Raw genomic sequence first — 23279 nt, 5'->3', positions numbered from 1 at the left:
TATAAGCATACCAGTCAGAATAATAGTTGGTATCTCAACAGCAACTCTAAATGCCAGGAAGGTGTCACATGATGTGTTTTAAGCTCTCAAAGGTAAGAACTTCCAATCCAAATTACTGTATCAAGAAAAGATATTCTCGTGTCATCGTGGTGGCACATGCCTTTAATCCTAGCACTCGGGAGGCATCACTGTGAGTTCTAGGCCAGTCTGGTCTACAAAGTGAGTCCAAGACAGCCAAGGCTACACAGAGAAAAAAAAAGATATTCTCATGATTGAAGGAGGAAACCTTCTGTGTGATAAACAAAAACTAAAGAGATTCATAATCATGTGCCAGCAATACAGAAGATACTTGTAGGAAGCCAGCATGCAGAAGAAAAAGGTAGGGACATAGAAATGGAAGAACTAACACTGTAAGCAAATGAGTATTAGGAAAGCTCAAAACATTATAAAAAGAAAAAACTGACATGAATTAACACATAATTTTCAATAAGAACTCAGAATGTTAATTGTATCAATTCTGTAGTCAAAAAATACTGACTAACATATTAGATTTAAAACCAAGATGTATTTATTTGTTGCTTGCAAGAAAGGTGATTTAGGGCTGGAGAGATGGCTCAGAGGTTAAGAGCACTGACTGCTCACCCAGAGATCCTGAGTTCAATTCCCAGCAACCACATGGTAGCTCCCAACCATCTGTAATGACATCTGGTGCCCTCTTCTGGAGTGCAAGCAGATATGCAGGCAGAACGTTGTATACATAATAAATAATTTTTTTAAAAGGGGGGGGGGCAGTTTACTGACAAAACAAAACAACCATAGCTTTAAAGTGAAAGGACCAATGAGGCATTCTAAGTAAGCAGGCCTTTTTCTATTCGTTCAACCTAAGGCCAGAAGAAACCTCATCAGGTTATTAAAGTCCACAGCCTATTTTATTTCCTTTAGGTTATTTTATATATATGAGTGTGTACCCAAGTGTAGGAATGAGCAGCACTTGCATGTAGTGCCCACAGGGCAGCAGAGGGCATTGGATCCCTGGAGGTAGATTTAGAGGTGGCTGTGACCCACCGTGTGGGTGTGGGGTAAAGCCAGGTCCTGTGCAAGGGCAGCCAGTGCTCTCAACCACTGAGCCGTCTTTCCAGCCCATTCAACCTATTTTAGTCAAGGAAATGTATCCCTTTTAATATAACTTCTTTTTTTTAAAAAAAATATGTGTATGATTGTTTTGTTCACATGCATGTCTTTGTATTGCCTGGGTGCCTAGTGTTTGGTGACTTTAGAGGCCAGAGAAAGACATTGGACTCCCTGAAAATGGAATTGTAGATGGTCATGAGCCACCATGCAGGTGCTGAGAATTGAACCTGGGTTCTCTAGAAAAGTAGCCAGTGCTCTTAACCACTGAGCCATCTATAATTTCACTTTAATTTTTTTTTTTTGAGAGGTGGAGGAGTGTGTGTGGTTTTGAGACAGGGTTTCCCTGTGGAACAGCCCTCCCTGCCTGTCCTGGACTTATAGACCAGGCTGGACTCGAACTCACAGAGATCTGCATACCTCTGCCTCCCAAGTGCTGGGGTTAAAGACGTGCACCACCACACCCAGCTTTTTTTGAGATTTTATTTTATATGTATGTGTGTTTTGTCTGCATATATGTTTGTGAGGCCAGAAGAGGAGACATTGGATCCTCTGGACCTGGAATGATAGATGGTCCTGAGGTACTGTGTGAGCGCTGGAAATGAGCCCTGGGTCCTCTGGGAGAGCAGTCGGTGTTCTTAACCACTGAGCCCTCAGCTCCTGTAACTTCATATTTTAAGTTAAAAATGAAATTTTGATAGATAGGTCCAAAATTATGCAAACATAGTAAATAGTACAATGTTTGTGCACTAGACTTATATTCATACTGAAATACTCTTGCTGTGTTTTTAGAGTGCTTCATTTTCCCTTACAGTCTTCTATTCATACTAGCTCAACAGTCTTCCTCTGGACTAGAATTGCTCAGGCTCTTTACTCTGGAACTCGGCGCTGTTAAATAGGGTATGTGTGAAAGTTGACTTTCCAGGTTGAGGGATGAGTTTTCTATCAATAATGCATCAAAACTTGTTTAGCCAAGATTTTGATCATTGCCGTGACCTCTTGAGACGTCTCTCTACAGAGATGAAGTAATTTTAAGGACACTCTTTCCTAATGTGGATTGTCACTAGTACATGTTGAGCCTAACATTGTGTTCTGTAAATTTCATGCATCTGGCTTCTGGAATCCACTCTTGGAGCTAGTGTTTGCAGGAGATGTCTGCCTGAGCTCATGTTCTTGATAACTTTTTTCGTTGAGCCATTTGAAATCAGAAATGGAATCTCCAAGGGATTTAGGACAGTATGAAACAGAGATCATTGGAGATCTTTGATAAACTCTCTCCTAGCCGAAGAAAATAGGCCACAAAGGTGAAGTGGTTGGCTGAAGCTAACAGAACCATGGAAGCTGCCGGGGTAAGAATGGAGGTCATACTGAGGTCCAGACCATGCTTTTTCCAGTGTTCTAGACAGAGTGTCTTTAGATGGTAGCGATGTTTGATCTTCAATGATTATATGTTAATCATTCTTTATACTGTGACAAACTACTTGCAAAAACAACGTAAAAGACAAAGGATATATTTGGCTTCTATTTTCAAAGTTTCAGTCCTTGGTTGGCTGGTTCCATTGTTCTGAATTTTGCTGGGGCAGAACATCATGAAACAGGGCACAGCAGAACAAAGCTGCTCGCCTCATCATGGTAGCCCAGAACACAGCAAGACAAAGGAGCCAGGAACAAGATAACATTCCTAGGTGCCATGCCCCTAATGGCGTCCTCTAGCTAGACCTCATCCCCATGGTCTGTTCAGCTGCAAGTGAAGCTCTGGCCCTCCTGGTCCAATTATGTCTTCAAAGCTGGCATCCAGGCTGTTCTCATGTAAGCCTTTGAGAACAATTTCAGGTTCAAACCATAACAGTTCTATTTCTTTAGATCTAAAGAAAAAAAATTGTAAGTAGATAATCTTAATTTTGTAATCTTTATTCATACAAAACAGTGCATTTATTTAAATTAGTGGGTGTCATTTCTAATGTAAAATATGTATATAAAACCAGAAGTACACTATAACAATAGCTTAAAATATTAATATGTGCTTAAATATATTTTCTTTATATATAGCTTGCTTATCATAGATAACCTTCATGTATTTTTAAAATATGGCAACTAAAACCACATGTAAAACAACACCTATTAACTGAAGGTGTAAAAAATTTTTTTTAATGAGAGATGTGAAAGAAGAGTGTGAAACTAAATAGTTCTTCCTGCAAATCCAGTTCAACTGGCTTGTTTTCATGAGTCCTCTCTGCTGGTTGAAAGTAGTCATCTCTCTTGTATGCTCCTAGGATGTCTTTCTCTGCTTCCAGTATTGAATGTCAAATACATTAATTTGCATTAGCTATTCCTGGTGTTCATTCCACTAGTTTGTAAAGTCTCTTGACCAATGATAAGGACCATACACATATTTTCAATTTGTAGGCACTGGATTTATTCTTGCTGCATTTTTAAAACAAAGATATGTGGATGTAAATAATAGTAACTTATTTCTTCGAAACATTTGCATTTTGTTCTTAAGGATTTGGGGGCAATATACTTTATGTAATTTAAAGTAACCTGTAATACAATCAATATTTCACACATTATAAGCAATACACGCAGGACTTTCTGTGGACATAACTGTTCACCTTTTTTGGTAAACATCAAGTACCACACTAGATGATATGTTAAGAAATATGCAAATATTTTAAGATTAACTTATGCTGATAAATTATAACAGACATTCCTGGCGTTCAGGAGGCTGAGGCAGGAGTAAGCTCAACTCCAGACTAAACAACATACTAAGCTACAGGCCAACGTGGGCTGCAAAGCAAGGCCTTTTCTCACATTTTTAAAATAATACATTATTATATAATATATAATGTAGATTATTATTATTGTTATTATTTTGGTTTTTCAAAACAGGCTTTCTCTGTGTAGCTCTGGCTGTTCTGGAACTCACTGGCCAGATTTGCCAGCCTCTGCCTCCCAAGGCCTGGGACTAAAGGTGTGGACCACCATTCCCAGCCCGAAATTAATTTTAAAAGGAGGGGAAAAAATGAGAGCAAGGTCACTTTAATAACAGACTGAATGTATGTAAGCATGTCATTAGGCAAAAAATAATAAAAATATAAAAACTTTATGTCCTATTCATGGTTTTAAATATGGTTACAATAATATAATTAGAAGAGAACTTTCTCGATGTGATATATATATATACAATGAGTAATATAACACCTAATGGAAAATCAAGATTCACAACCATCTATAGCTGTAGTCCCATAAAATTCAATGCCATCTTCTAGTGTGCAAAAAAAATATCCATACACATAAAATAAACAAAAAATAAAATACATTTTTTACATTAAGGAAATGGAGAGATGGCTCAGTGGGTGAAAACATTTTCCCAGCAAATCTTTTGACCCAAGTTGATCCCTGGAGCCTATATAAAATTGGAAGGAGAGAACCGACCCTACAAAATTGTCATCTGACCTCTCTTGTCATACATACATGTGGTCATATACACATGTGCCAACACAGAGGGAAGGAGGGAGGGAGGGAGGGAGGGAGAGAGAGAGAGAGAGAGAGAGAGAGAGAGAGAGAGAGAGAGAGAGAGAGAGAGAATTTATTTTAAATGTAAAAAGAGCATACTAGGGAACAATATTAGCAAAACAGGTTTAATAAAGGACTTACATCCAAAACTAAAGAATTTTTACAACTCAAAAGTAAAACCTTAGTTACTTTTTTTTTTAAATGGGTGTGTGTCAAACATACTGCATCATAGATGATAGACAAGCACATAAAATATGTTTTGTATTTTTGGCCATTGAAGAAATATAAATTGTAAAGCTTGCAAAGAAACCTCTGTGCACCTATTAAAAGCACTGTAAAGGCTAAGTTCTGGAAGGATACAGAGATGAAACGATTCTCGGATAGAATGATATCACCAGTCTAGCAAACAGTTGACAGTTCCTTATAAAGTCAAACGTACGTTTACCATGTGGTCCAGCAATGTCATTCCCAAGTATTTTCCCTGGAGAATTGACATTAACATCAAACGCATACATGAATATTTGTAGCATCTCTCTTTGTAATAGTCCTTTAGTAGGTGAATGCTGCTGCTGTGGAATGCTACCTAGAAACTGAATGAACTATTGAATACTGTCGTGTAGATGAATTCCTCCGATACTTTCTGAGCCTGAGTGGAAGAAAGCTGCCTTCAACGGGTTATATAGTGTGCACTTCCATTTCGATAACCTCCTCAAAGAGACAGAGATGGAGCTGTTAGTTACCTAGGGTAAATGTTTTTATTCCCTCAGATGAGAGAATGAGATGAGAGCCAAACACATGTCTTGGGCTGAGGCCTGGAAGCTTCTAGCCTCCCTACAATCTAACGATCTGTAAGCCCAGCCCTTAAAGGCTTCAGCTCCCAGGCTCTGCTTGCTAACCTAGGCCTCGAATGTTTTCATCCTCTGAGACTTACTGCTGAATAAGCTCACCCTTTCTAGTTCTTTCTGTACTCTGGCTGGCTGGTTCAACTCAGCTGCTCAAAACTCCTCTCCAAGATGTCTGATTCAATCTGGCTCCTCTCCACTTCTCACTGAATTGCTCTGCTTGGAAAACCGCCTCTTAACCCCATCAGCTGACCTGTGTGAATACAAGCGCACTCAACTGGACTGCGCCAGGCTGTACTATGCTCCCGAACTCTGCTGTCCTGTCCCCACAAACTCTGTTGTACCGTCCTCACAGACTCTCACTTAAGTAGCTTCTCTTTCCTGTTCTCTGCGATTTGGACATATCCTATCTCTGACTCATTCTGTCAAATCTTTCTCTGCCCCTCAATTAGATGTCATTGTTTGGGATGAAAGATGTGTACTAAATTTCAGCCAGAGGTGTGTGCTAAAGGCAGACTATACTCTAGCTGGATCACACAGACCAAGGTCTTTGGATATGATCCCTTGCCAGAGCAGCCATGTTTCTGGGTTAAAATTCCTCTAGGCCCAGGATTAGGAGCAGGAGAAAAAGAAGACGGTAATGAGACAGCTGCAAGAAGCTGCGCGTCTGATGGAACCGTTCTGTGTCTAACTCTAATGGCCGTTACGGCTGCATGGGTTTCTACCTGCACTAATAGAACCAGTTAGCAAAAATTAGTATCACAGTATGTTGTTTCAAAATGTAAAATAAATTTGATGGTATTTTCCTCAGAACTCTTAAAGCATTGCTGTTGGGCTTCAGACCTGGGACAAGAGGCGGAGGTGCCTTTTGGATGAAGGCTGACCTGACCTCCAGGTTCTCACAGCATCCCTAGGTTCCTGCCTGCTGCAGGTCATGGCTGGCCTGCCCGCCTTCTACCCTGAAGACCCAAGGGGCAGGGGCTTCCCTTCCCCCAGAGGACCTTCATTATATACTCCAGACATTTTGCTCGCTTGCTTGCTTGCTTTCTTTCTTTCTTTCTTTCTTTCTTTCTTTCTTTCTTTTTCTTTCTCTGTTTCTTCTCTCTGCTTTTCTTTCCTCTATCTCTCTTTGTGTGTCTTTTTCTGTGTTTCTTCTTTCTCTCTGTTTTTCCTCTTTCCTCTCTCTGTCACACATTCCCTACCCCCCCACCCCCAGCTGTTCTGTCTTCCCCCTCATGGCTGCTTTCCTGACCCAGTTCCTTGGGACAGGTGAACCCAGGAAAACTGATCCCAGTAAACCTGCATTCAAATACTTGTCTCAAATTAGCTCATTCCACCTCGGAAGAATGCTTATCAATTGCTGTGATGTTTCTGTCATCTGACACTTTTGAATTTTTTAAATTTGATTCTTATAAGTTGTAAATAATATACTTTTTTAAAACCAACTTCTATATCTGATTTAGTGTTTTATCCTTGGTGTAATGAAAGTTCACCAAGACACATTTTGGGACAGGTCTTTTACATTTGCTCTGCATAACACTCACTGGCCTCTTTGTATCTCATCACTGACTGATTTTTGCCAGCCCATCTACTTTCTCTGTTCTCTATTTTTGAATTTTTGGTAAACATATTTTAGAAGCTTTGATTTTTATTATCTATATTTCTTTTTTTTTTAATTCCTTGATATTGAGATTAAAAGAGTGTCATGAGAAAATAGATCCATTTGCATTTTATTAAGTTTTATTTTTCAAATACTGGTTCACAGATATGGTGTCATTTCAAGCTCTTTTGAGCAGTCTTGTAATTTACTGAATGTTTATACTTCTACCTAGATTGTATGTGTTCACAGATGCTATTTTTAGATTCATTTCAATACTTGATTATATTCAAGGAAAAAGAGAATATAAGAACACAAATTTAAAGCAAAAATTACTGAAATAAGACTACTTAGATTCAAGTCTGTGTCATTTGTAGCTGTGTAAATCTCAGCTGGTAATTTAATCTTTAGAGGCTCCATTCTTTCACCATCAAAGTGGTCATAATCACAGCATATATCAAATAGAAATATTATCAATATTAAACAAGTTTAGAATTATACTATATGTGATACCTAGTTACACTTAGTAGATATTAGCTATTATTCCCATGTGCTAGGCTTAGTGTTCTATTTTCCAGTCAACTAAAATCAAAACAGATTTGATCCATTCACTCAAAGAACTTAAAACTTGATATATTTGTCAAGCCTAGCATTTATCTTCTGTCTCTAATATTAGAGTGTCAGAATACATACAAGTACATGTAGCATTAAAATTGTGATACACTCTCTATGGTTTTATAAGTTTAGTTAGCATTAAATATAACCAAAGTCCAGTGGATGGCTCAGAGGATAAAGATAACTGCCGCCCAAGCCTGATGACCTGGGAGCTATACCTGGATTCTACATGAACATAGGTGACACCCAGTTCCACAGAGTTGTCCTCTAACTCACATGCACACCATAGTGCACATGATGTACACACAAACACCATTTAAATAAGTGTGTGTGTGTGTGTGTGTGTGTGTGTGTGTGTGTGTGTGTGTAGGAAGCTGAATCTATAGTGAAAGCATTTTGCCTGGTTTTTTTTTTTCTAACATTGTACTTCAAGAGTGGTAGGGATAGGTGTATAATAAAAGTGTTGCAGCATCGACGGTGGAGTGCGTAAATGACAAAGCAAATGATGAGTCCTTTCCCTAGGGATGTTGTTATGATAGGAATGGGTACAGTGTGCAATAGATGTGAATAAAGCTGACTCCTGAGGGCTACAGCTCGTAGCAGGGGAGCCACGGTGGTGCCATGGATTTTGAGGTGGGTCCACATCACCTCATGAGTCTACCATGACAAGTTTACAAGCCTGAAAGGAGGTTCTAGTTATTATTCTGCAATGGGCAGGTCATTACCAAGAGTTCAGGCCAGGAGGATATCATAATATAAAGAGGCGATTTTGTTTTTACTCCCTGTGTGGAAAATGAAAATATTTTCAATATGTTGGACAATGCACAGCTACTTTATATTTCATTTTTCCTAAGCTACCTAGTCTCAGTTCTATAGTTAGTTCAATTAACAGTAGCTTTGAGTCTCGTTTCTATTGTGTAAATATGACAGTTTTAAGAGATTCCAAAGTTTTATGAAATAGGAATGTTGGCCAAAACAGTTCAAAAGCATGCAGGTTAAAAAAGTACTTAGGATAAATAGCAGTTAATATTGTAAGGCTCACTCTCCAATTGTAGCAGGAAAAAAAAAGGTAAATTACATAGCAAATTTGAGAATAAAGGATGCATAGGTATTCTAGTCCTTGCAAGTTTATAAATTGCCTGATGTGATTATAACTACAATGCTATTATATAGCCAAAGCAGAGGGGACTCCAGAATGTGTATTTGGGAACTGATCCCCCAATAGGTAACTGCACTATTCTAGAATGCAATTGCTGTGTCAATAGTTGTAGTCTTATTGTTGTAGAATTTTTCCGTCTTTCAGCCTAATGAATGTCTCTAACATGATTTGCAAAGAATTTTATATTTATATTTTGCAATCAGTGTTTGACTGGCACACAGTTTTTAGACATTCACTACAATGTGTAAACATTTTGTGAAATAATAAATAGCTCTTTCTAATCTAAATGTTTTGTGGTTGCTGAGTCCCTGCTAATTGGTTGTGGATTGAAATCCCCCCATTCTTTAATTTTTTAATTTGTGGGAAATTTTTATAAATGAGTATGTAGAGCTTCATATCACAGCTGTTGTCATTTAAAGTTTGGACAGCATCATTACAAATGAAGCCCTGCTGTGAAATCAAAGTCAAAAGGCATCTTGGCATCCCAACCATTTCCTTGGGAGAAGATTACAGCTCAAGTCTGTTGAACTTTATTGCCTTGGGCCTCATGACAGTCTTCAGAAACACGAAAGGCATTTCTGTTAAAGAAATTCAGATGTGCTGGGACATAGATGACATTCTTGAACATAGCAGTGTCCTAAGGGGGTAGAGAATAGTCAAGTTGGAAAGACAAACAGTTTTTGCTGTGTTTCTGGATTATTTTATAACATGGAAATGATGGAGGCGTGCATGATACCATGGAGGGGAAAGGTTTATGTAGCCTAACTATTTTAAAATAAAAAACTAAACATGACTCCAGCATACTGACTTAGCTTCAGAATCATATTCCTGTTTGGAGGAGAGGATGCTAAGGTTCAAGGCTCTATGAATGCAAGGCAAGCACTGAAGTCTCTTTTCATCCAGTTGATTTTCCTGTTCATATTGATTGCCTTTCTTCTTCTCCCTCCTCTCTCCTGACATGTGTGTGTCTAAAGGAGAGGCATTACTAAAATGGTTCCAGTAATACTTCTTTTATAGCTAAAAGTCTTTTTCATCTAAAGCCAAAAATCATTCATTACAGTTTAATACCTATAAAACCAGCACAGATCACACAGAGAGAGCATTAAACAACATGGCTGCCCTCATGTCTTTGCCTTTTTATTTCATGATCTTCATATGTATGTATGTATATATGTATGCATTTAATGTATTTATGTATGAAGTTAGGATTCACAAATCAGAGATAATATTTGGTATTTGTTTCTCTGCATCTGTGTTACCTCACTTAATAGTTTAGTTCCACCCATTTTCTTGCAAATTTTATAATTTCATTTTTCTTTATGGCCAAATAAAATGTGTGTGTGTGTGTGTGTGTGTGTGTGTGTGTGTGCGCGCGTGTGTGTGCGTGCGTGTGTGTGTGTGTGTGTGTGATGTTTTTGTTACCTACTCATTTATTGATGAGCATTTTAGGCTGATTTCTTTTCCTTACTTGAAAGCTGAGTAGTGATAAACATGGTTTTTCCAAGTATATGGAATATTTGGGTAAAGGCCTAGGAGTAGTAAGTACAGCCGGGTTTTAATGGTAGTTCTTCCATTGTTTTGTGACACCTCTACACTGGCTTCCATAGTGGTTTCCAAGTTTCCCTTCAATTTACAGACCGTCTATAAAAGATGGTTAAGAAATTGTAAATTGTCTGCTCTGATCTTTGCTCTGTTTATTGGTTGAGAGTTTGATTATGGTATTTTAATTTTTACAGTTCTGTATATGATCTAGATATGAACCTCCTGTCTGAAATAAAGCTGGCAAAAATTTTCTACTGTCCTACAGAACATCCGCTCATTCCGTTAATAGTTTCCTTTCCTGTATAAAAAGCTGCTAAATTTCATGTAATCCCATTTTTCAATTCTTGAAGTTATTTTTCTTTCTACTATTGTTTATTAAGCACTTCTTAACTTTACCTATATCTTTATTTATATCTACTTTATGTAAATGAGTGTTTAGTCAGCATCTTGTACCATGTGGGTACCTAGTACCCACACACAGGCCAGAAGAGGGTGTCAGGTACCATGGAGTAGTTATTATAACTCTACAAGCATCCACCTATATAATATCCCCAAGATCCACCTATGTTACAGCATGTGTCAGAAGTACCTTCCTTTTCAACACAGAATAATTTTCTATTGCATATAAGCATATACGTACCACATGCGTATATCACATGCATATATATGTCACATATGTGAACATATAACTAAATACCAGTGCCATCTATTAGTTCTTTTTTCTAAATGATGTACTTATTTTCATTTTATGTGTATGAGTCTTTTGCCTGCATGTATCTGAGTGCATCAAATCCATGCAGTGGCCATGAAGGTCAGAAAAAAGTGTTGGATTCCCTGGAACCAGAGTCACAGATAGCTGTGAGCTGCTATGTAGGTGCTGGGAGCCAAACCCAGGTCTCTTAACCACTGAGCCATATTTTCAGCCCCAGTTCCTGTCTTTGGTTCTTTGAGTTCATATTGAGATGTAAATAAGCTATAGCATACAGCAATGGCATATACATACTTAGATGTTTTTATGTATGTACTCTGTGTTCACATTCCATTAGAAGCTTTGTTCTACTTTTACTTAACTACCACACTTCTCCTCAGCAACTGCACCATTTTGTCTTTCCATTTAGAGTTTTTTATTGTTCCCCAACAACTCAGTGAATTTCAACTTTTCATACATAACTAAGAAAGAAAATAGTACTTCTACTCAATTGTAAAACACACCCCAATATGAAGGATAGTAAAGCATGTAGGGAAAATAGTCTTTGACTTAGTGAAATATACTGGGTATATCAAAAATTCCCTCTGAAAGTTTCTGTATATTAAAACACCTTTTAACACAGACCCCAGTAAAGCATAAAAGGCATATCCTTTCTACTGTATTTATACACTTTGTTTTTAAAAGAATGTGCTTCGGGAACACAATTTTTCCCTGAAATTACCCAACTATGCCTTACAGTTACAATGTAGCCTAAACTTGGTATGTAATACATTTGTGATTCTGATAAATACCCTAATGATGTTCATTCGCCTTTGTTTTCTTTAAGGATTGCTCAAGTTTAGAAGAATATAACATTGCCGCAGCATTACTCCCTCTGACCAGTGCTTTCTATAGGGTAAGTTTGTTTGGTCTATACATAAACTTGTTATGATTTACATGTATGTATTCTGTTTTCTCATGGCATTATGTGAATCTGTGCCCTCATTATACTAAGGACACACCTGTAATTATATTTACATATACAGGAAGTCTAACACCAAGCACTAAGTCACCATCCTCTTCCGGTCCAGCACCTCACCCGTGCCAGCCAGCTTCACTTCCTTGTAGCACTGAAACTATTCCAGATCAGTTTGTGGGTACATTCACCCCGTCACAGAAAGTAAGCCCCAGGAGGCCAGAACATTACTACCACACACCTAGTGGATGAATGAGATTCATGGAGACAGAACACAGAATTCACTGTCAATTTTTTGGACTGTTCAAAGTGAATTCTATACATGGTTATAGGTCTATTGTTCGTGCCATCATTTAAAATATTAGCTCTTTTTATGATAAGTATTTATTTTGCATGCTCATATATGTATGGGGGTAGGTAAGTGAGTAAGTGACCTCATGCCATAGTTTGTAGAGGACAGCTTGCAGTGGTAGGTTCTCTGTCCTTCCACCATGTCAGTTCTGAGGGTTGAACTCAGATGGAAAGGCTTGGGGGCAAGCGTGCTTACCCACTGAGCCACCTTGCTAGCCCTAGCTCTTACAGCAAACAAATCTATGAAGTTCTCTTTATTACCTATATTTTGTGTAAATATCCACATGCTGAATAATACATTTAGTACTTTTTAAAATAAGCAATAGGAACCAGATCATGGCAATAAGCTAACAAATTCTGCTAATGCTGTTTCTCTGCATTATCAAATTTAGTAATAAAATCATACGCTTTATGGATTTGTTTTGACTTTAGAGTTAGTTGATTCAAGGTTCCAGTAGGAACCAGAAGCTGTATCAGTCATTTGAACAGGGAAAGTTGTGTGGTTTGGGTTTTGGTTTTGTCTGGGGGTGCTGGGGGCAGGTAGTTGAGGCAAGGTCTATGTAGCCTTGTCTAACCTGGAACTAGCTATGTAGACCAGGCTGGCTTCAAACTCATGAGATCTGCCTGCTTCTGCCTACCAAGAGCTGGTATTAAAAGTGTGTGCTACCATGCCTTGCTTAAGGAAGTTTTAATGCAAGGAACTATTAATAATTAACTGCTAAAATAAAATAAAGAGAATTCTAAATTATACAGGAGTAGAATATAAGGCAGAGAAGCTTCTACCTCTAGGACTAAGTCTGAATTCCCAAGAAAGCAGACCTGGAAGAGGGCCTCTCCTTAGTCAGGCTTGTTAGGGAGGCATTGCTGTGGCCACTGGCAGTGAAGGTGCCCTGCCTGTGAAGTGCTGGCAAGCCTTGCTTGGGTTTCTATCTGCTAGAGTGCCGCTGGGCTTCTAAGGCATTACGGAAGCTTCATGGGCAGCCATCACCCAGAGCACTCCTGACACTTCATGAGAGTGAGCTCTTCTCAGTGTCCCATGCTCTGAAGCAAAAAAGAGAACAGTCTCCAGAAGCAGAGAAAGGACCAGGCTGGGCTCGAACTCAGCGATCCGCCTGCCTCTGCCTCCCAAGTGCTGGGATTAAAGGAGTGCGCCACCACATCCGGCTAAGAACCCATTTCATTCTTTTTCTCTCTCTCTTTCCTTCTTTCTTTCTTTCTTTCTTTTTGTGGGAAGGTTGGGTTTTTTGTTGGGCTGGGTTTTTGTTTGTTTGTTTATTTGTTTTGTTTTTGAGACAGGGTTTCTCTATGTACCCTTGGCTGTCTGGACTCCTTACTCTGTAGACCAAGCTGACCTAGAAATCACAGAGATCTGCCTGTGTCTGCCTCCTTGAGTGCTGGGATTATGAGCCTGTTACCCACTTCTATTACATTTTCCCTTAGCATCTTTATTAATAACCCTTGACATTATTCCCACTTGCAAAGGGAAGGTGTTTATAAGACTCATTTCCAGGATCAAAACCAGACAAAACAGATAGGAATTTAGAAGGAAAAATGCACAGTGGTCAGGAAAGGTGACTCACACAGATTGTTGGATATTTTCTAAATATGCATCTTTTGAAAATTATTTCTAGTGCATAACAGATTTCTCTAATTCAGGAAGTAGATGTAAATTGCTTTAGCATGGCCACAAATTGCCATGCGCATCATATTTCCTAGCTACTGTAAACTCTTGGACTTGCTCACCATTGCCTTAGGAAATAGACTCAGCTGACTGATTTTTTTTTTAATTTCAGATGAATTTTAATTAGAATACACTTAAAATAGATGACTGTTCACACCCACAGTAGCCCTTGTTTTAGTTAATGAACAAATTGGCTGACTGATACTTTTTAAATTTAAATTTTTATAAGCATATATGTTCTTATTCACCCCTCAACTCTCCTAGCTCCTCCACCAAACTTTGTAACCTTCAAAAAACAAAACTTTTTACTGCTCAAATATCCTTGGATATATGGTCTTCCACATGACCATGGCCACATTCTTAAGGAAAACTGACTCTTCCTCTTCCAACAGCAAGCATTTGTCAATAACTTCATGGCGCAAGGGGTGGGATTTTGTACCCAGCTCTCATCTCCAGGCTGGGATCTGGACTGGCTTGGCCTTGCAACTGGTCTTGTGCATGCTGTTATCACGGCGTTGAGTTTAGCTGTCCTGCTGTGTCCAGAAAATGCTGCTTTCCTCGTCACCCACTGCCTCTGGCTTTCATTCTGTCTGCACCCTCTCCCACAATAATTCCTGAGCCTTGGGGGAGGGGGCGCTTCATATTTGCAGTCTCTGATTCTGTGCACCCTGGCTAGTGGGTCTCTGTATTACTCACCATCTACTGCAAGTAGCAGCTTCTCAGATGGGGGGTGAGAGATGCATTGATTTATGAGTGCAATGGTAAGTCATTAGGAGGCTGTTTAATACTGAGTTTCTTTAGTAGAATAATGGTAGTAGGTTCTCCCTGTGACCTATGACTTGTCTAGCCACAGGCTATTGGTTCTATAATGTTGCCAGTTATGGATTTCATCTTGTGGAACAGTAATTCTAATCAGAAAGTAGTTGGTTACTTCCTATTTTAGAAATATCTTAATAAGTACATTTTTTTCCTTTTGTTTAATAAGTACATTTTTTCCTTTTGTTTATTCACTTCATATCTTTCTTCTCCTCCCAGTCCCACCCTCTGTTTCTCTCCCCTTTCCCTTCTCCCGCTCCCCTATTCCTCAGAAAAGAGCCCATCCACCCCAGCTCATCAAGTCGCATCAGGGCTAAGCATGTCCTTTTCCGCTGTGCCCTGGCAAGGCTGTCCCACCAGGAGGAAGTAAGCAATAAGCTGGGAACAAAGTCCATGTCAGAGAAAGTCCCCACTGACTTTACTAGAGGACCCACATTACTAGAAGCCTGAGCTGCCCATCAGCTCCATCTGTGTAGAGGGCCTAGGTCCAGTCCATGCATGGTCCTTGGTCTCAGCACCCTGTGGGCCCTGGTTAGTTGGCTCTGTTGGTCTTCTTATGGAGCACCTCTCTCCTCCAGGTCCTTTTCTCCTTCCCTCCACTTTTCCACAAGACTCCCTATACATCACCCAATGTTTGGCTGTGAGTCTCAACATCTGTTTCCAAGTGCTGCTGGGTGGAGCCTCTCAGAAGACAACTCTGCTAGGTTTCTGGCATGTGTGTCATTCTGGGTCTGGGTTACCTCGCTCAGGATGACCATTTCTAGTTTCATCCATTTGTCTGCAAATTTCAAGATTTCCTTGTTTTTAAAAGCTGAGTAGTATTCCACTGTGTAAATGTACCACAGTTTCTTTATCTACTCTTCCACTGAGGGACATCTAGGTTGTTCCCAGATTCTGACTATTATGAATAAAATTGCTATGAACATAGTTGAGCAAGTGTCCTTGTTGCATGGTGAAGCATCTTTTGGGTGTATGCACAGGAGTAGTATAGCTGGGTCTTGAGGTAGAATTATTTCTAATTTTCTGAGAAAGCACCAGATCGATTTCCAGAGTGGTTGGAGAAGTTTGCACTCCCACCAGCAATGAAGGAGTGTTCTCCTTTCTCCACATCTTCACCAGCATGTGCTGTCACTTCAGAGTTTTATCTTAGCCATTCTAACAGGTGCAAGATGGAATCTCAGAGTCGTTTTGATTTGCATTTTCCTGATAACTAAGGATGTTGAGCATTTCTTTAAGTGCTTCTCTGCCATTCAAGAGTCCTCTGTTGAGAATTCACTGTTTAGCTCTGTGCACTATTTTTCAACTGGGTTATTTTGTTTGTTGGTGTTTAATTTCTTGAGTTCTTTATTTTGGATTTAGCCCTTTGTCAGATGTAGGGTTGGTGAAGATCTTTTCCCAGTCTATAGATTGCCATTTCATTCTATTGACAGTGTCCTTTGCCTTGCAGAAGCTTTTCAGTTTCAAGAGGTCCCATATATTAATTGTTGATCTTAAGACCTGAGATGTTGCTGTTCCGTTCAGGAAGTTGTCTCTTGTGCCAGTGGGAACACTGGAGAGGTTGCTCAGTAGTTAAACTCACTGGCTGTTTTTCCAAACAACCTGGGTTCAATTCCTAGCACCCGAGTGGTAGCTCACATCTGTCTGTAACTTTACTTCCAGAGAATTTGACACCCTCACACAGACATATACAGGCAAAACACCAATACACATAAAATAGAAATAAAATAATCGTTTAAAAAAATTACTCCTTTAATCCCAACACTCAAAAGGCACAGACAGATGGATCTCTGTGAGTTCAAAGCCAGCCTGGTCTACAGGGTGAGTTCTAAGACAGCCAAGGCTACATAGAGAAACCCTGTCTTGAAAAATAACAAAAATTTAATCTTTAAAAAACAAACTTTATTGAGCATCTCAACACAGAAAATTACCACACCAGACAATGTATGAACTGCACTGTTGATAGTATATTATCATAGCCTCAAGAAACTTAACTTAATTGCCTTCCTAATACAATATTGATTTTTAAAAAATTAGTCTGGTCCACAATACCACCAAGCCATTGGCATTTTCTTAAATAAATGTATTATATATGCATGGTTAGAACAAGGGGAACTTGTGAGATAGTTCAGTTGTAAAAGCAGTTGCCACCAAGCCAGATGACCTGAGTCTAACCCTGGGCACCTACGTGGTAGAAGAACAGAGCCAACTCCTGCAGGTTGTCCTTTGACTTCCATACATGCACCCTTACACACACACACACACACACACACACACACACACACACACACACACACCCCAAATAAATGTCAAAAATAACCTTTAAAAATAAAATTCAAGTATTATTTTTAAATTTTATTAATTTATTCAGATTACCGCTCAATTGTTATCCCATCACTTGTATCCTCCCAAGAAGCTAAAGAACTGTAAAATTATGGTGAAATACACCCAAGATGGCCGCCATGGTACTCAGACCTTTCTGTTGTGTACCAGAGATGTTTCTCTTCTCACATGTTTGAAGTGAAGGGTTGAAACAGTTATTGAGCTAGTTTTTTATAAACCCACTTGCCTAATGTCTGTGATGTAGTCCAGTGTGTCTCTGTGCCCCGACTGAGTTTGACAAGGTCATGAATGACAGTGTTTTATTAGCATGGATAAGTTATATATCATTCTATGCCTTGTGATTGTGCGATGATGGTGATTGTTGTCCTACTGCGTCCAGAGGACCCAGCCTCTGATAGTTAACTCCTGAGTAAAGTTGCCACTCTGTTTATAGTGACACAATCAGGGCAGAGGACAGCCTGCTAGCTACCATCTAGTGTTAGGACACTTCTGTCACCCAGCAGGAAACCTCATGCCCACTCTCAGACACCAGTGAATTTACTTTCTGTTGAGTCTATTCTTTGGAGGCATTTCAAATGGGTGAAATCATACAATCTGTATTCGTGTGTGTGTGTGCATACAAGTGTATGTGGGTGCATGTGCATATCTGTGTGTTCTGGTTGTTGAGACTAGATGACAATGCCAGGTGTCTTCATCAAGTCTCTCGTTGAGCCTGACAATTACGCATTGGGCTTGACTAGCTGGCCGGCAAGTGCATAAGCAACTGGGTCATCTCCCCTGCCCCTCAATGTATGTTCTTCTGTGCCGCTAAAGCCCGCAGTATTCATTGCTATCTTTAGATCTCTTAATTTTACAATAAAATTTTTTTCAGCTGAGTTTTATGGCACATATCTACAGTACCTGCCAAAAGCTGAGATTAGGAGGATCATTTCATTCATTCGTGGGTGGGTGGGTGGGTGTGTGTGTGTGTGTGTGTGTGTGTGTGTGTGTGTGTGTGTGTGTGTATGAATGATGTGGAGATGATTTCTCAGTTTTAAGACAAATTTTATATTTCCTCATAATTTTACATGTCTTTAACTTCCTAAATTTTAACTTTGGCATATACATCCTTAAAAATATATACTGTAAATGTATAGTTTTTTTTATAAGTATTTAATTTTCAGGACATAAGAGCTTACTACTAGTAAATTCAAATGGTGTAATAGGAAAATCAGTTGGTGACCAGCTGAAAAGCCTTTATTGACAAGCGTCTGTCACCCCGAGAAGCAGAAAGTGAACATGAAAGCATAGAGGGCCACAGGATTTCCTGAGCTCTCTTACGTGATGGCCTTCCTGCCACTGCCAGGCCTTTCCCAGTACTTCTGCTTCAGTCTCGGCCTCCCAAAATGGGAGCTAGGGTCTGCTGTGTTTTCATGTCAAGTACTGTTATCCCCTACAAAAGTCTATTTACCTAATACAATGTAAAGAGTAGGCCCAGAGGAAGGTGATAGGAATGAGAAAGCGTGTTTAATGAACTCTACTGCCCTCGGCCTTTCACTCCCTAACCCACAGCAATGGGCTTGACAGAAGAATGTATCGTTCAGAAAGACTCCCTGCTCACGATAGGATTTAAACTGCATCGTGTGTGATTCCAAAGCTCACATGTCAGTGTTGGTGTTACTTTAACTCTCATAGTGTTTTCTTTTTTTTTTTTTTTTTTTTTTTTTTTGCTTTTCGAGACAAGGTTTCTCTGTGTAGCCTTAGCTGCCCTGGACTCACTTTGTAGACCAGGCTGGCCTCAAACTCACAGCGATCCACCTGCCTCTGCCTCCCGAGTGCTGGGATTAAAGGCGTGCGCCACCATGCCCGGCTTCATAGTGTTTTCTTAATGGGTCACAATTTGTGCAGTCATACCTCTGAGACTCTTTTGGGAGTTTTGCCTAGAGATATTGAATTGGCATCATTCTTAGCCCCACACTCCCCCAGCCATTTTCATGGTCATATCCAGCAAGGATATTTCACTAAGCTTTGAATAAGGTCAATGCTAATTAATTAGTTGTTATAATTTCAATAACTATTATCTTATTTACAAGTTTCCAGCTTCTATATATGTTTAACAAAAAAAAAATGTACTAAGTGTTCGGAAGAACATGAAATACTTTCTGTGTTTCTGCTTGAATACCGACCTTGCTGTGGTTAATATGGACAGTAGTTGTCCTACTGTAAAATTGCAGTCTGTAAGTAATTCTGGTGAAATCCAAATGAGCCTTTTTTTCATAGGATTAAGATTGTTTCTGTAAGAAAATCTTACAGTAATATAAAGAACAGATATTTCATGTTATTAATTTTAATTGGTAAGAGACTACAAATAGGAAAAGAATTTTGTTTTTCTCAGACTTCATAGTCTAGATATATTTCATCCCCTATAACAGATCTCAAAGGACTATATTGGGCCAAAAAAAAATGGGGAGGAAGGTGTGATTTAAGTTCTTGAATCATTTTTCTGCTATAAAATTAAATGTCCTAAAAATAGCAGGAAAAGGGTTGAGAGTGAGAACATTCACCAACACTCACGGAATCTGGCTTGGCCTGGACACAATAGATGTTATTACAGCAAATATACTTCCGGAACCACAGAAACTTAGAATGGCTGGAAAGTTAGTTCTTACTTTTATTTCCTTCCTTCATTTCCTCCTTGTTCTTTGTACTAGATACTTTTATGTCAGCTTGACACAAGCTAACATCATCTGAGAGGAGGGAGCCTCAATTAAGAAAATGCCTCTGTAACTTCTGGCTGTAGGCAAGCCTGTAGGGCATTTTCTTAATCAGTGATTGGTGAGGGAGGGCTCCGCCCATTGTGGGTGGTGCCATACCAGGCAGGGCTAGTGGTCCTGGGTCTATAAGAAAGCAGCCTGAGCAAGCCACAAGCAGCACTCTTCTATGGCTTCTGCCTCAGCCACTGCCTCCTGGTTCCTGCACTGTTTTACTTCCTGCCCTGGCTTTCTCTGATGTTCACTGTGACGTGGAAGTGCAAGCCAAATAAATCCTTTCCTCCCCAAGTTGTTTTGGTCATGGTGTTTTATCACAGCAATAATAACTCTAACTAAGATATTCTTTAAGACAGTTAACATGTGGGGCTAGAGAGATGGCTTAGCGGTTAGGGCCACTGACTGCTCTTCCAGAGGACCTAGGTTCAAATCCCAGCACCCACATGGCAGTTCACAACTGTCTGTAACTCCAAGATGTGACACTCTCACATAGACATATGTGCAGGCCAAACACCAATGTACATAAAATGAAAGTAAGTTTTTTAAAAGGTAAAAGGAATAAAAAGTTAGCATACTTCTCTTCTATTTTAGCACAACCTCCCCTGTGTCTTACTTTCTCTTTCAAATTTTGAAGGACTTCCATTTTTCCTAGTGCTCCTGAGAAAGTATGGATTATAATTAATTCAGAACTACCATTGTTAAAGTTAGTTTGTGTCCACTATTTAAACTAGTGATTTAAAATATTATGAAGTAATTTACATCAAATTTAAAAGATACCTATTATTGTGTTTTCCAGTGGATAGTTAACAGAATTTTTAATTTTCTTTAATTTCTATATTTTAATTAATGCTCTTTTTAAATTGGATTACATCTTGGTTGCTTTCTTGTTGCTGTGATCAAATACCCCGACAAAAGCAATTTTAAGGAAAAGAGTGTATTTGGGTTTATAGTGCCATAGGGATGTAGTCCATGGTGGTGGTGAAGGTGTGGTGCAAACACTGAAGTCTGGATGGTCATATAGCAGCTATACTCAGGAAGCAGAACATCAACAGCTATAAACCTGAAAAGGCTTCCCCTGACAACACACTTTCTCCAGCAAGGCTCTTCCTCCTAAAGGTTCCACACACTTTTCAATTTGGCTACCAGCTGGGGACCCAGTACCCCAACACTTGAGCCTATGGGGGACATTTTATGTCTCACCCACAGCAGAGTATTTTTATGAACTTTTTGAGTTCTTACGATGGCCAAAGGTTTAGGAAATGAAACAAACTAGTGGAACTACAGCAGAACTACTATCACAGCCCTCGCATTGGACCGAAAGCTGAACAGATAAGCTTCTCTGCTCTTGAAAAACACATGCACTCATGGTGATATAGTAAAAGCTAATTATGACACATTAATAAACTAAAACATACATAATCAACGCACTGTAAAAATGTAGTAATTCCCACTGAACCAGGGAGCACTGCAAAGAAATTGTTAGGTTTGTGCTGGAGAAAGATACATGGGTACGCTGAGGTAAAGAACAAACAGAGCAAGAATGTATAAATATTATAGGCAGAGAAAATAAAAAACTTACTGGGAGGGAACACTGCTGGAGGTGGAGGCAGATGGAAAAGATACTTTATGGCCAGACTGTAACTGACCTGTGTGCCAAAGTAAGGAATTCCAGTATGGTAAAAACAAGGAATTACTTCTCTTTTCTCATGACTAAAAACCAAAAGTTTAAATAAATGATAGCACAAACAGAATTTGAAGGACCAAGTTTATTTAACAATGTAGATACTTTAACTACCTTGGTAGACAAGTTTTCTTCAGCAGAATCTCCATTTTCCTGTGTAGAACTCCATAGTAGGCATTGTGGGTTGTAGTGGTGCCAGACATGGCCTCTGCTGCCGTTTATGGGTTATGTAGTGAGGTAAGCAGGCATGACGATAACATGAGAAAGTAGGAAGTAATCTGAAGTCACACAGTGAATAGGCGTGTGCCCTTTAAGGAAACTAATCTGAGAATGAGACAGTGACTCAGCTTGTGAAATGCATGTCACACAAGCGTGAAGACCTTGATTTAGATCCCCAGCACCTACATTAAAAGTGGCAGCTCACAGCTATAATCCTAACAGAGAAGCAAAGATAGCATCTTCCAGAGAGCCACTCTACATGAATTGGTGACGTCCAGATTCAGTGAAGAACTCTGTCTCAAAAATTTAGCTGAAAAAAAAAAAATTTAGCTGAAAAACTTGCCACTAACAAAGCAAGGTCTCTATTTAGTCCTGGCTCTCCTGAAACTCATGTAAACCTGGCTTGTCTTGAACTCACAGAGATCCTCCTGCCTCTGCCACCTGAGTGGTAGAATTAAAAGCATGTGCTACCATGCCCAGCCCTATCTGTTGTTGTTTTGTTGAGTAATGGCAAGACAGTAATCAGTAATTTATTAATTATCCACTGTGAATGGTGCCACAGGGATGGAAATGATGACAGTGGTCATGATAGTAAATGCACATTGACCGTTTTCTACTGCCAAGCATTGCAGCTAAGCACTAAATCAGAAACTTCACAGTAGCCCTATGAACATAGTTTCCATTTTACTTTTTTTCTCTGTTTTTTTTCCCCCAAGTCAGGGTCTCTCTGTGTAACCCTGGTTATCCTGGAACTTGTTCTGTAGGCAGGCTGGCCTTGAACTCAAACATCTAACCTGCTTCTGCCTCCCAAGTGGTGGGATTAAAGTTGTGTGGCACCACTGCCAGGCTTCTATTTTACATTTCAGAGACATTTGGTTTTGAAATCCAGGACCCTGTGTGTGTTGGGCAAGTAGTATACCACCAAACTACATTCCAAGACCTTTCTACTTTTTTTTTTAATATTTGTTTATTTATTATGTATACAGTGCTCTGCCCGCATGTATTGCCTGCAGGCCAGAAGAAGGTGCCAGATCTCAGATCTCATTCTAGATGGTTGGAGCCACTATGTGGCTGCTGGGAATTGAACTCAGGACCTCTGGAAGAGCAGCCAGTGCTCTTAACCTCTGTTGAGTCAGACCTTCACTAACCTGCCCATGCTGGCCTCAAACGCGTGACTACTTCTGCCTCAGCTTCACAGCACTGGGGTTGCCAGCATACCTGGCTGGCCAGTATCTTGCTCCTGTGTATCAACTCCACAAAGGTGCTAAGAGAATAAATCTGACCCAGTGTGTTAAATGTTAGAAGCCCAGCGACCGTTAAATGAATGTTACTATTTTGTTGTAATTATAACTTACCAAATTCAGCTCAATCTACTCCCCTG

General features: G+C 39.5%; 1 protein-coding gene across 3 annotated transcripts in view; it reads left to right on the top strand.

Moving 5' to 3' along the window:
- Positions 1-23279, top strand: part of SBF2 (SET binding factor 2) — a 322117-nt gene that overhangs the window by 209834 nt on the left and 89004 nt on the right. For all 3 annotated transcript variants that reach the window (XM_084772489.1, XM_084772490.1, XM_084772488.1), the window contains one exon: positions 11935-12003. In XM_084772489.1, coding sequence (XP_084628615.1) covers positions 11935-12003 — 69 coding nt within the window. The remainder of the gene's footprint in view (positions 1-11934; positions 12004-23279) is intronic.

The sequence above is a fragment of the Acomys minous genome, assembly GCF_964271855.1.
Source record: "Acomys minous genome assembly, chromosome: 2".
NCBI lineage: Eukaryota > Metazoa > Chordata > Mammalia > Rodentia > Muridae > Acomys > Acomys minous.
The sequence above is the reverse complement of the archived record's forward strand: the minus strand, read 5'-3'. Positions and strand labels throughout refer to the sequence as shown.